This window comes from Penicillium digitatum, chromosome 1 (assembly GCF_016767815.1).
Source record: "Penicillium digitatum chromosome 1, complete sequence".
Taxonomy (NCBI): domain Eukaryota; kingdom Fungi; phylum Ascomycota; class Eurotiomycetes; order Eurotiales; family Aspergillaceae; genus Penicillium; species Penicillium digitatum.
Window position 1 is genome coordinate 4929505 of NC_089384.1, and position 13044 is coordinate 4942548.

At 49.2% G+C, this 13044-nt stretch overlaps 3 protein-coding genes across 3 annotated transcripts; all 3 read right to left on the reverse strand.

The window, feature by feature from the left end:
* Positions 1 to 692: 692 nt before the first annotated feature.
* Pdw03_4033 (putative serine-rich protein) lies at positions 693 to 1061 on the reverse strand (the record flags this gene model as incomplete). Its single annotated transcript, XM_014676081.1, has 1 exon — positions 693 to 1061. The coding sequence occupies one exon, from the start codon at positions 1059 to 1061 to the stop codon at positions 693 to 695; it is 369 nt and encodes a 122-aa protein (XP_014531567.1).
* Positions 1062 to 2160: 1099 nt separating this feature from the next.
* On the reverse strand, positions 2161 to 4942 carry Pdw03_4034 (Dilute; the record flags this gene model as incomplete). Its single annotated transcript, XM_014676080.1, has 4 exons — positions 2161 to 3684; positions 3748 to 4152; positions 4206 to 4600; positions 4753 to 4942. 4 exons carry the CDS (start codon positions 4940 to 4942, stop codon positions 2161 to 2163), a joined length of 2514 nt encoding a protein of 837 aa, XP_014531566.1.
* Positions 4943 to 6358: 1416 nt separating this feature from the next.
* On the reverse strand, positions 6359 to 11426 carry Pdw03_4035 (Guanine nucleotide exchange factor, putative; the record flags this gene model as incomplete). The annotated part of the gene is made up of 3 exons (XM_066100649.1): positions 6359 to 6606; positions 6679 to 10994; positions 11077 to 11426. The coding sequence occupies 3 exons, from the start codon at positions 11424 to 11426 to the stop codon at positions 6359 to 6361; spliced, it is 4914 nt and encodes a 1637-aa protein (XP_065956049.1).
* Between the last annotated feature and the right edge of the window lie 1618 nt (positions 11427 to 13044).

Sequence of the window (13044 nt, forward strand, 5' to 3'; positions counted from 1 at the left end):
TTTTGTCCGGAGTAACTTCATTGAAAAAAAAAAAAAACCAAAACTCCCCCAAAAAACATCAACATCTGCTTTTATCGAGACACATCGATGCATTTTATACGTCATCATATTTCCTCGCTGCAATGTGCTTAGGATTTTATCTTCGGTGGATATTGGCTTTGGTACAAGCCTGAGAAGTGCCCTGATTTGTACATCATCGTGGACAGGGAGTTTGAGCAACAATCAAGTATCTTCCTATGAATCTGATGAATGTAGATGTAGCCCAGTGTCAACTATTTGTTGGTAGAGTAATCTCTGAAAAGACATCAGAAGCGACTCGAATTTCTGAACACGTTGAGGATTTCTCACTGCCCATTGGGGTACATACATCTGTAAAAGTCGTCTGGCACATTTAAACCCTACCCCCCTATGCTCTGCTCTAGCCACAACAACGATCGGGGGTGATTTTTCAAGCTACAGATTACTTCAAAATTCCACCTAAGCGACGTGACAAGACCGACTGACTGTTCTTAGAGAATGATGAACAAACCCAGAGAACCTAAAGTCCAAAGTCCAAGATCAAAAGATTGAATCTCGGTATGACATGCCGTTCCACCGCAGCCTCGAAGCAGACGCCTAACACCAGAAGCCCAAAATCAGATTGAGGAACCAGCACCATATCACCAGCACAGCGGGATACCAAAGCAACCAACCTAGCTCTTGAAAGCAGGTTTGACTGTGCCATCATCACCAGTGGAGTTATACGGCTTATCGTACCGCTCCTCCATCTCCTGGTTGTGCTTCTTCACGTCCTCAGGGAGATCCTTCTTCGGGTTCCCCTCTCGGTCCGTAAGAGGCGACTGTTCTCCCTTGCTGAGAGTGGGCTTTGCTTTGTTAGAGGGGATTGGGCGGTTGGGCAAGTCTGGCTGGTGGGTGGTGGTTGCTTGCTCGGGGTCATTTGAGGATTTGGTCGCGTAGCCTCGGTATAGGGAAGTGCGAGGTGTTTGAGTCCGTGATGTGGAGAGAGCTCTAATAGAGAATCGGGTCTGGAATGTGATCCTTTGACGCATCAACTTGGTCATTTCGGAGATTGGGCGTGTATCTTGGCTTGGAGTTGCTTGAAAGAGTTTGACAATGGATTGCCCCGAGTGGAATTGACTCCCCTGTATACTCCGTTTACAATTCCCCCATGAAATCAGGTTTGGCATTGTCATTTTTGTCATTTAATGACGTACTTCGATGTCATGAACACGCCAAGAGTTTCGTTTGACAACTTTATATCCAATTTGGACGCTTTTCAGAAAGATTTGGTTTATCTTGGGACTTTTCTTCTTTCGAACCGATTCATTGCCATTTGCATTCTTCTACTAGGGCACATATACGTCGTTATCCAAAAGAAATTACAGAAGCCCAAGAAAAAGGCCCTCCAACTGGCACAAGATGACTTTCCTGTCTACGACATCAGGTCGAAAAAATCCCACCAAAAGCACGATGAGCTGCTTTGCCTTGATGTTACTATCTTGGTGTGGTAGTGGGAAGACCTTCTCTGAAGATATCGTTTGCCCTGATGGTAAATCCGTGGTTCTCTTGAGATACTGAAATTGATGGGAGGAGGAATGGAATATAGTCATACTCTATGTAAGCCAGCATGATGAACAATGACACAACTAGTCCCCGGGGTAGTTAGATGCTACAAGAGTAGTCGGCGGCGTTTGCGGCCTTGTGACGTCTGTTTGTAGTAATTTTGGAAGCCTGTTCGAGAATCTATCTTTTTTGGTCAGTTTTTATAGACAGCTGGCAGAAAAAAGCAGAAAACAGCAGAAAGAGGTTCTGAATTGGACTTTTCTATGTGTAACCTGGATGTAATCCCGGCTATTAGTATCGGCCTACAGGACAAAATGCAACGCTCTGTCTGGAAGAGATTAAATTTAAAGGATATACTCAGCGCATCAGAAGATGCATAGAAGCCACGTCAAGCACCTCCATCCCTCATGCAAAAACCAAAAGATAGGGCGCAAAGGGTATCCTCGTTTTATTCGCTATCTGTATCTCACCACCTCGAGCACGCACTAGTGGGCACCTAAATGACGATATCCTAGCAAAAAGTGGCAGAGCGCACCAACAAGAATCCAAGCCGGGGGAAAAGCAAGGGGAAAGCAGTCATAAATGGCCTGTTTTGTTTTACATGTCGCCGCGATCGAATCGACTCAGGACCTCGGGCGGAACTGTGGGTATGTACTTGCGGGCTCGTTCGCGGTTCGTGCCACCAAAGCCGGCGCCGTAGGTGACCAGCATGTCTGTACTGGTGGGAAGGGAGAAGGGGAGGAAAAGGGTGGGGTCGACGAAGACACTATTGCCGCCACCGGGGCGCTCGTCGCTCCTGGTGGCGACCATACTTGTACGTTGAGATGATGCACCAGCGGAGCCCGGGGATGTTCCAGTATCAGGAGATGTGGGTGCTGCGGAGGGCTGGTCCTTTGGTGTCTCTGGACGAGCATCTGCGGCAGCTTGGGGCCTTGGTCGAGCTGCCGCCGTCACCTTCTCTTCTTGAATTTGCTGTTGCTCGCGGTGTAGAACTTCGGGGTCATTTTGCATATCGAGAAGGAAATTCATTGCTTGCTTGGTCAGGCCTTTCTCGCCTACTTCTGGGCGGTATGACTTGACTGCATGCATGAGCTGGGCGGGGGTGAGTTGTTGGAATTGGAGCAGGGTTGTTACGAGAGATTCGTGGTCATCGCCGAGCGAGGAGAAGCATTGCAACCATTGGAGGAGTTGGATGAGCGGGGCTAGATGTCGACGCGCAGCGTCCATTGTAGACTCTCCGGTGCTGTTGGTTGATCCATTTTCGTAATGTTCCGGCACGCGGTTGTTTGTGCGTGCCCAATCCTCTAGTGATGAAACGTTCATGCGAATCTGCATCGCCTTTGTGCGCGCCAAGTAACGTTTCGTGCTCATGATTCGGTTAAAAATCTCGGCACTGAGCCAGTAGAAAAGTTGGGAGAGGATCTGGGTCGTGATCACCGAGTGAACATCGTATAGGTCAAGTACAAAGAGGGTCGATGATAGTAAAGAGGTGATGTTCCGAGGCGAGATTTGTGCTCGTCGCCGCGGTGATGGAGGCCGGAATCGCTTCTCGTCAGGCTCGGGATTTTTGCTTTTATTTTTGCGGAACAGCTTCCACTCGTTTTGGAAGGCAACATCTTCCAGTCCAGGGATGGTCTCATGGTCCAGCATTGCCGCATCCAGGACTTTGTTCATTCGGCGCTCGGCGTCACGAATGACCAGAACGAATATCTCGTTGATCAGCTCGGCTAGATGGAGCTGAAACTCAACGGTAGATTCCACTAAGCCTCCATCCTTCTTCAGGTAATGGAGCAGAAGCGTGGCATTTGACAGCCAAAAGGCTTGCATCGTCATATCCCACTGGTAACGTTCTACAACGTCATTAATCTTCTCCATTGCAGATGATAGCAGAGTTGTGAGCAGCTCGGGGCTGGCATGATAGTGTGCGTAACGGGCGCTGAGAAAGAGAAGATTTGCAGGCACTGGCTTTTGGGAAGGAGACCGCTGGGGAGTCATGTTGGTGATGATGATATCCAGAATGCGCTCTAGTTCGTTATCCTGGAAGACAAACATCTGATCATTCAGACATCTGTCCCAGACAAATTCCTGCTGATCTTCCCCGAACTCATCCTCATCGAACGGCTACGCCATGAAAGAACTCATATCAGTCAAGCTCAACCCCTGAGGTTCACGAAACCAACTGACCTCGAATTTTTCGTCAAGCCCAAGACTGGATAAATCGACCTCCAGATTGATTGCGCTCTCTTCCATCATCATTCGTCGTTTCATCTCGCTCTCCGCTAGCTCTTCTTCGAAACGACCATGCGCCAATCCAGCATCATAGAAGTCATCATAGATATTACCAGAGCCAAAACTATAACCGTTTTCATGCAAATATTCAGAAATCTCACTACCGGGCTGGGTGAAATCAAATGCCCTACCACCGGATGACGACTTGATATCCGGCGATGCACCGTTATCAAGAAGAATCTTCGCTATCGTTTTATGTCTATTGGTCATGGCCCACATCAAAGCACTCCACTGGTTGCGATCCTGTCGGTCGACGAGGGCACCGGCGACAATGAGCGCAGCAACGACTTCTTGATGACCCTGTTACAAACCGTTAGCCTTGCATCAATAATTTGCATATAGTTGTAACACACAAAGCAACTAGCATAAATCAGCGGCACAGTCCCCTCCTCATCGGGCTTATTGACGTCGACAAAAGTCCTTGCCTGGCCCTGTACCAGTTTCCGCACGCGCTCCACATCACCATTGCTGGCCGCCATGTTCAAGCTCTTCTGGAGTATATCGCGCTTCTCATCATCAGACAAGTTCTCGTCGGCAGCAATTGTCTCTTCGTCTGCAGTAAGTGAATCTACCTCCCGATGGGCAGCTTGGGCAGCAAGCATCTCCATTAGTCGGGCGTCACTATCTTCAAGGTCGCGCCCATAGTGAGCTCGCAGTTCGTGCTCATCATCGTGTGAATGATCGTCGAGGGCTAGGCTGAAGGATAATGGTTTTGCGGCGACTGGCGCGGTCAGGTATTGTGATTGACCTGTTCGACAATTAGAATTTGAAGCTTGGACCCAGACGCAGCCGATGAAAATTTTCATCGTACAACGTTTCAAGAATAAAAATAGTTTGATTTCCTGCGCCGGGGAAACAGGGGGGACGGGGTAATAGCTCCGCGGACACAAGAGCACTCACCTTGCCATGCATCGTACATCTCAGTCTCCGGCTGGAAGATCGGGACGGAGCGACGATCATCCAGTGATTTGGGCAAGTCGTCTGGAAGTTCCTGTTTATTTTCGTAGAAGGACGCGGGGCTGTGTTCGCTGTAGTCATGGGGGTCGATGGGGTCATCTGAAGCCCCGCGCCGCGGTTCGATCATGTCCATCGTGGCGGGCTGGCTATCCGGTAGCGTTGTGGTGGGACATCAAAAGATTCAGATTTGCGGAGAGATCAAAGAACCCTCTCTGAGAGTAAGTTCTGTAAGGAGGGCACCCTCCACGCGTGGATTTTAGGTGTTGAAGGGAGGTGATGATGATGTGTAGGTGGTGGATTTGCTGTTCCGTTCCTGGACCAGCTCCCGCGATGCGGCCCCGAAGACCTCGGGAGATATGACGCAGCTTTGTAATGACCTTGGTATTCAGTGTTGGCGTGTATAATATTGAGGTGTAAAGCCGACAGAGGCCAATAATTGGTAGGCTGTTCTTAAAAAATTCCTTTTTTTTGGATTTTAGACTCAATTTCTATGTCTTCTACTAGTGTGTCGACCACAGGTTATGCATGCAAGGTTCATTGTACACAATTTAAGCTGCCTATGCTCTAACTCCAACACCAATAAAGCGGAAGATTTCTAACGAAAATTCAGCTTAAAAGAAATCAAAAAAAAGTAGGCTAAAAAGATTACCAAATCACGTCACGAGGCCGCGTAAGGGGCTTTCTAGTTTTGTCATAGGTAAGTGGTGAACCCCTATTCTCCTACAAGAAATGCCTCCCTCCGAATTCTATTTCCCACCCGCTTATGATTGTATGATGTTAAATGTTAATTGATAGCGTTGGATAGGGTGAATGCAAGTTGATAGTAGGGAAAGAAGGCATAGCTTTCGAAGGGTTGGTACCGAATACAAGCTTAGCTGCAAATGCTTTAGACATATTGCTACCCATAAAAGAGGCACATGAGGCCCAAGTCCCCAAGAAGTATCGGCCTGTGACCCGGAGACAACAAGACTAAACAACAACATAGATGTATAAAAGAATATTGGCGACGCTATAGAGCGAACCACAAGGTAAGAGAATCTGACAGATTGACCGAAATAGGCATGATGATTACTATCATAAAGGGCTGGTAGACATTATAAACCAATCACGATGCTAGGTAGAGAGCGAACCGTGAACCGCGTAAGCGACTCTAAGGGGGTTGGAAATAGCAGTAACGCCTAGGCATTCCCAAAATTTCTGAACGCCGACATCAAATGTGAGGAGGGCTGAAATGGCCAAGGTCTGTACAAGGATGGCTGAAATTATGGAGTGGCAGATCCAAGTCATGTATAGATAAAACGTCTCCATTCATGGGGACAGCCTGGTTCGGCATTCAGCACCAACGAGACAAATGAAAAAAAAAAAAAATTAAATGAACGATATTAACCAAAAGGGCCGGAAACAAAATGGCAAAGGGGCAAAGCAGCCTCTAGAAAGGGGGTATAAACTATCCAATCACGGATGGCAAGATTGCAGTACAGAAATGGATATAAAGAAACCAAAAGGACCAAGGGGAAGGGGGAAGGGGGAGGGGACAGTAAACGAGAGATTATTCAAGTGCTTTGCTGCGGGATTGAATTTCTTCCTCGGGGAGACAAGCAATCCACAGGCACCGTTCGATGATGCCCTGCACGGGCACAAACTTGTATTCTGTACTAGCGTCAATGAGACGGAGGAGGCTCTTAACGATTCGTGCCGCGGTGCGATAGCGCTCGAAGTTAACAAGTAAACCGCCATTGGTGTTATTAACTTGTGCGGGTTTCTGTGCATTATAAGTGAGGTCGTGGACGTATAGACCTGGAACGAAGTAAAGAGGAATCAGCAAACAAGATCTAGGGTGGCATTCAAGCAACCAGTTTTGAAACTCACCGATGAAGGGAATACAGCCTTCCTGCAAGTTGGCCGTTTCCATCTCGACACGCAAATCATTAAAATTGCGCACCGGCTGAATTAGGCACTCCATGTCCTTGAACAGCCGCTTATCCCCACTTGAAATCAGCTGCCACGTACGCTGCAGTCGGGAGCAATCAGACGAAGACAAAGCAATGGCGATCTGAAGCATCGTGGCATAATTGCAGATGCGGCGGGCATGCGCAGCTGTATGGATATACTTGATGATTGTGCGGGCCCGCTCGTTGATGTCACGGGTCAAGACAATCTCCGACAAGATCCATTTGACCATAAGGTTGAAGCGGCCCACGACCAAATCGATACCCTTTCGTTCCTCCTGTGTCAGGAACTGGACCCAGTTTGTTACTAATGGGCAGGCACTGCTCCATTTCATTTCGACCAGATCTCGCCAGTCAACTTCGCTCAGGGCAGCCATTTCGATTAATGTCAGTTGTTGTGCGAGGACTTGAGATTCACATGCTAAGATAAAGGGGACATGGTCGGGTAAAAAGGTGACAACGGGGGTTGGATCGGGACGATGGTTTTCCGAATTGGATAACACGTCACTCGAAACCTGCTGTATGTTTAGAGGACGCGAAGCAGAGTTGCTAACTTCTTTGTGTCGCGGGGATGTGTCGGGCGTAAGGGGCTGGGCCTGGAACAGGACCGTATTCAACGGCGAAGGGTATGAAGTAAAAGATCCCGGATGTTGGATGGTCATCGGTGGGGAGGGAGGTTGCGCTAGAGGATGAGATGGGATCCCAACGGTTGACGAACCGAGGCTGAGCGTGTCTGTCGAAAATCTTGCACCTATAGCTTCATGCGGATCAATCAGGTCGACGGACAGCTCAGAAGACAGAGCTGAGAAGCGCTTCGGAGTAACCTGACCAACATCGTAAATGGCCGAGGCCGGGGTGGTTGCTCCACGAGGAATGAGACGCATGCTGTCGGTTTTGTGCACAATTTGAATTGAGGGGTGCGGTGAGGCAAGTTCCGAAGTTTCATAGCTTGATACGAGGGTGAGTGGAGCACCGTGCGGGCCAGGTTGGATTGGCTGGCTTGTAGACTGCCATTTCATGGACTCGTCAGTCAATCCTCTTTCAAGAAGCGGAATCGAATCATATGACTCTTCAGACTCAGTGACAGAACCTGAATAATATCTAGGTGGTGCCAATCGACCCCCAACTGTGGAATACGCGGACTTGTCCGTCTGTCGCCTACGGGAAAGAACATCCCACCCAGGCCTGACCGTTTCGACACCCTCTGCGTGTGCAGACGAGGAGTTTCGAACGGCGTTGGGTGGCCCATCCCACTTTCCCTCCAGTTTTAACAGCGTTGACTCAATACCACCGTCGTCGTCATCAGGAATCTGTGCAAACTTCGCGATGACTGACTCAAAGGAACGTCTAGTTTGCTGGGAAGCGAGTGGCTGAATCAGTGAGTACTGAGGATTTGGAGGGATCAATGTTGAAGGAGGTCTTGAGGCAGTGCCATCAGATAGGGCCGTCCCGTCCACAACTGAGTCATCCCAAGACGCAAACGAGTCACGACAGGAAGGAGGCTCGGGTTCATCTCCAGTCTGCATTTGACGGAGGTTTCCACCTCGGCGCCTGCGAAGAACCGGCCCCGACTGTGTAGTGTTCTGTTCATGCATCGCATTTGAGTCGACAGTCGATTGAGTCGTCTCGCTGCTCATCGAAAGCCGCTGTCTTGAGACTCCACTTTGGAAAGACGCGTACTTTCTGAGCCGCAGAGAAAAAGAGTTCTTCATCTTTTTGATAGGCGTCGATCCGCCTTCAGCCGAAGACGATCTTTGCGGCATGAGAGGGCGAATGGGGTAGGATACGTTAGAATGAGCAGCAGATTCGTCGGCCTTGTAGCACATCGGTCGAAGGTATTCTCCCCCCGAGGGGATCGATTGCGTTGAGGCGTCATCGGGCACTTCGAGTTCCAGCGCTTCATGAGCATCATCATCGACAATTGGCATTGGTTCCTGTGCTGACCCTGACAAAGAAGGCATTTCGAACCCAGTATCATCGACAATGATGATTGATTCGCTGCCCATAGTGATACCGCTCCGAAATTTGGGATCTGAGTTGGGGGGATGCGTCGGGAAAAGATTAGAAACGTTGGATGAAGGCTCCTGCAGGGTCGCTTGATGAAAGTCAGAGGCAGCTGAAGGCTGGCTTCGGTCTTTCATCCCTTCCTGGTTCATGGCCAAGCGGTATTGTTTGAGGACCTCATCGCACAGTATATCAATACGACCTGGATGTTTTGGGACAGCAGCCATTTTCCTCTCCCGATAGAGCTCAGAGCCAAAAGCAAGTCCGATTGGCATTGCAGAAGTCTTCCCGCGGGAAGGCAACGAAATAGCTTCGTGGGAAGTCGTAATGAGAGCAGAGATACTCTGCCCACCGTTCCTCGTGTGCAATGCTCGCTTGATTGAGCCAATGATTGTTTTCATGCCCGAGTTAGGTGACAACTTGGGCACGTTCGGTGTACTCCGACGATCCGGATTTGGGGGTTTCAACGGCGGAAGAAGGAGCGGTGATTCCGGTACCATCGTTGTCATGAACGAATCCGCAGGAGGATACATTTGTCCCCGTATCAAACTGATCAGATCGAACATCTTCTGTGGTGCAGGTCCCGTTTCGGGCTCCATCACGAATATCGGCGGTCGATCCTCTCGCACCGAGTCTGAGAAGCTCCCGCTTCGTTTATGGCTATGGCTGTGGTATGGGCGCCGCGAGACCATGGGAGACACGGGTGACCTGGGTGGTTCATGAGCCCTAGACGGGGACTTGGAATTTGTGAGACCCAATACCACAGGGCGAGGCGCCTTGTCTTTCGATGCAGACAAGGACAAGCGCCTGGGGGATTTAGGTCGTAATGAACACGAGAGCGCCATCAAGCTTTGTTCGCTTTTAGCAGAGAGTGGAATGCTTTGCGCAGTTGCTGCAGAGTCAGTTCGATCATGCTGTATGGGGAAAGCAAGACTTTCGCGAACGGTGGAGTCGGTACGAGGCGTGATGCCATAAATGGGGACGTTCTGCTGCAGTTCCTCGGCTTTGGGCAACTCAATCTGGGCATCTCCAGGCACAATAGGGATTTCTGGGTCGTTACAGGCGCGAGACAAGTCGGGGGAAGCCCAGTAAACCGAACATTTGCCGTTCCAGCAACGCTTCAAGTCAATGAGAATCTTTCGATCACTCGAGCCGCCATTTTGTCGAGACCGGACCTCTGAATATAGCTTGTTGATGGTCTCACAGAAGTGGGTTCGAAGCTCGTAGTTTGTAACAAAGTCATCAACGAAGTAATTGAGAATCCAATGTCGCAAAGCCGCAAAAGTGCGAATCCTAATAATGCGTCCATCATCTTGTAGCCGGTTGATTGCCCACTTTAACCGCGCAAGAAGAAGAGCCAAAAGGTGTGTGGTGGATAGGTATGAACGAAAGGTAAGGAAGAAGTCCGATACTAGTTCGTAGTCCATGAATGACTCGGAGGAGATCTGCGCAACAATTCGAGCAGGCGTGGCAGCACTAATATCCTTTGTCCCAGCTATGTATCGGACAACAGAACCATCATCCATATCATGCACCATCGTCTCATAGATAGATGGCTCAACCGGCTCTTTCAATTCATAGACCATGGAATTCCTCAGAGCCGGTGAAGCTCGGTTCATATCCATAGCCGCTGCAGTCCCCGAGAACATCGAAATTGCAAAAGATGGCCGATGCCGCGAGAAAGAGTCTCGAGGATATGGACCGTGAAGTACCGGCAGGAGGTCAGTCACACCCCCAAGCAGTGTTGAATTCCGAAAGTTGTCCGACATCGAGTTTCGCGTATAGGCAGGACTCTGCATCAGTGCGCTACCTTCGACGTTGAATCGCGGCGACCCGAGCCGATACCGCAGACTAGGAACCTCCAAGGTTGGTGTCGAGTTCTCATATGCAGACTTGGGGCGGTCTTCAGATCTATCGATCACGATGCGCAGCTCCCCACGCTTCCCTGCATCGGCTATCGATTGCTGCTCCGATACGGTCGAGAACGATATCGGTCTCATGCGGTGCTGGCTCAAGAGTTCGGGAGGAGGAGGCACAATGAGGACAGACTCGAAATCTTCGGGTTGTTGGCGCGGACGTAATTCAGAGAGCTGCGAGCTCGACCACCTGGATGGATCTGGGGCCTTGCGGGTATGTGCATGGCTCTGCGGCTGAAGGAGACTGGGTTTCGCGGTATCAACCGAAGAGAAGGATGCAGGCTGTGGGATTTTCTGGGACGGATTGGCAATCGGCCTAAGTCATTGAAATAGTTCCACTATCAGCAAGCTGCACACTATGTGACACAGCACGAGGAATGATGAATCGCTTGGTGTACCTGAGAAATATTTGGCCATTTTGGCCGACACTTCTTACGGTGAAATGGCCGACCTTCCTTCCGGGTGAACGTGCCTCTAGTGGGCCAAGGTGTGTTTGAGATCGTAGAAGCTCATGGCTATCCTTGGCGTTTATCTCAGTTGCTGTTTTCTCGCGTGCTGCCTTCAACTCTAGGTTCCGCTTAACGTTGCTGCCCTGGGCTACGGTATTGGCATGGCGAAGATTCGAGATTGGATCCTGGGGCACTCCACTAGACATTGAGTTGGAGGCTGGCAATTCATTGATTTGAACTTGCGGGCCCAAAAAGGCATCTTTGAACTCCGGCGGATCGATAGGAGGAAAGGGCTCCATGGCTTAAAAGCTGTGAGGACGCGAAATGCTCCCGTCGCGACGGGGCCAGGGTTTGTACCACTGGAAAAGGTCAGGGCAAAATCATCCAAAAAATAACATCACTTATATTATATGAGGTCAAAAGGGTTGACGAAAAATAAAAAAATAAAAAAATAAAATAAAATAAAAACTAAAGAAAACAATTTAAAAAGAAGGGAAGAAATTGGAGTGTTTTTGTGGAGATGACCCGACGCGGCGGAAGAACACTCTGGGAACTTTGTTTCGCAACTGGGAACGCTGGGGTTCTCTTTTCATACTTCGTAGAGCCCCTTTTTACTGGAGGGGGGGGGGGGAGTTGTTTTTTTTCTACAGGATACTCTAAATATGTATTAATCTAACTCTTTTCCTTTATATATTTTTTATATCCTGACTTCTCTTTACACCACCAAGAGACTCTACAGAGTCTATTGAAGGGAGATAAGGCACTACATTCTGGTGAAAAGGCGAGCACTAGGATTAGCAGTGCCAGGGATAATGGCCAACTCATCCGTGATTTCCATCTCCACTTTGATAGGAACGCAAAACTGAAAAGGAAAATAAGCGGAGCTCATCATGAGTAGTACGGAGTACGGAGTATATTGTTGTGACTAAAAATATCGTGTATCTTAAATTGCACAGATCAATAAAAGATGGTGTTAAATTATATGACCGCTTTAATTGTAGAGCAACCTGGAGAACTACCGTGCAGCCACACCCTAATCTGTCTCATTGGCCTATTTGATAGACCCTAGGCTAGCTTAGCGTGAGATTCTTATGTTTTACACTGAAGATCTGAGGATCGTATGATGACCAAGGATTTAAGGGGATGGGGGGGGGGGAAGGGTGGCCTTTTTAGTGGGTTAGATTCACAAGTTCTTATCTTCTCGGCTCATAAATGAGGCCGACTCCATAGTGATCCAATGTCGATCTAGCCTCTTAGCAGACCCAATCCGCAATCCCATTGCTCTCACTTTACCATCACATGTCAAATGTCGATCAAACTGATACTGATCCATAAGAATTGACACGTCCATCAAAAACCACACCGAAAATCAGAGAACTCTGAAGAGGTGAGGAGGCTGAACCTTGCTGACCTAGGTACTAGACAACTACAGACGGAGTAGATCCGTGGGCTAATTCTGTACCTCGGCCTCTTCCGCTGTCTTTTGAGGGTCGATGCCGAATGGTTTCCTTGCCTGTGGCCCGCTCCCGCTGGGGTTGAGCAGCGATCGCCGTGGAGATCAGCAGCTGTAGGGGTTCGGCATCTTGGCCGAGCAGGATGCCCTCTTCTCGCGCATCGTAAGCATCCATAGGTTGGATCAATGATGTATCGGAAATGGATACCAGTGAGTTGCTTTGCAGGGTGTGGCGATAGGCGTTAACAACAGAGAGTGCAGTAGCTCTATCTCTAAGGTAGCATGCTAAACTTTTGAGTTGTGACGCATCTGTCCGAGCGGCAGGAGGCTGGAGAGTTTGGGGATTCATAATTCATCACGTTCAGGGTCGCTTGATGAGAAAGATTTTCTTTCAAGGGTGAAATGAATGGGAAAATGTGTCCCAAATTCTGGAGAACGTGACGGGGATTGGTGGATGTGCATCG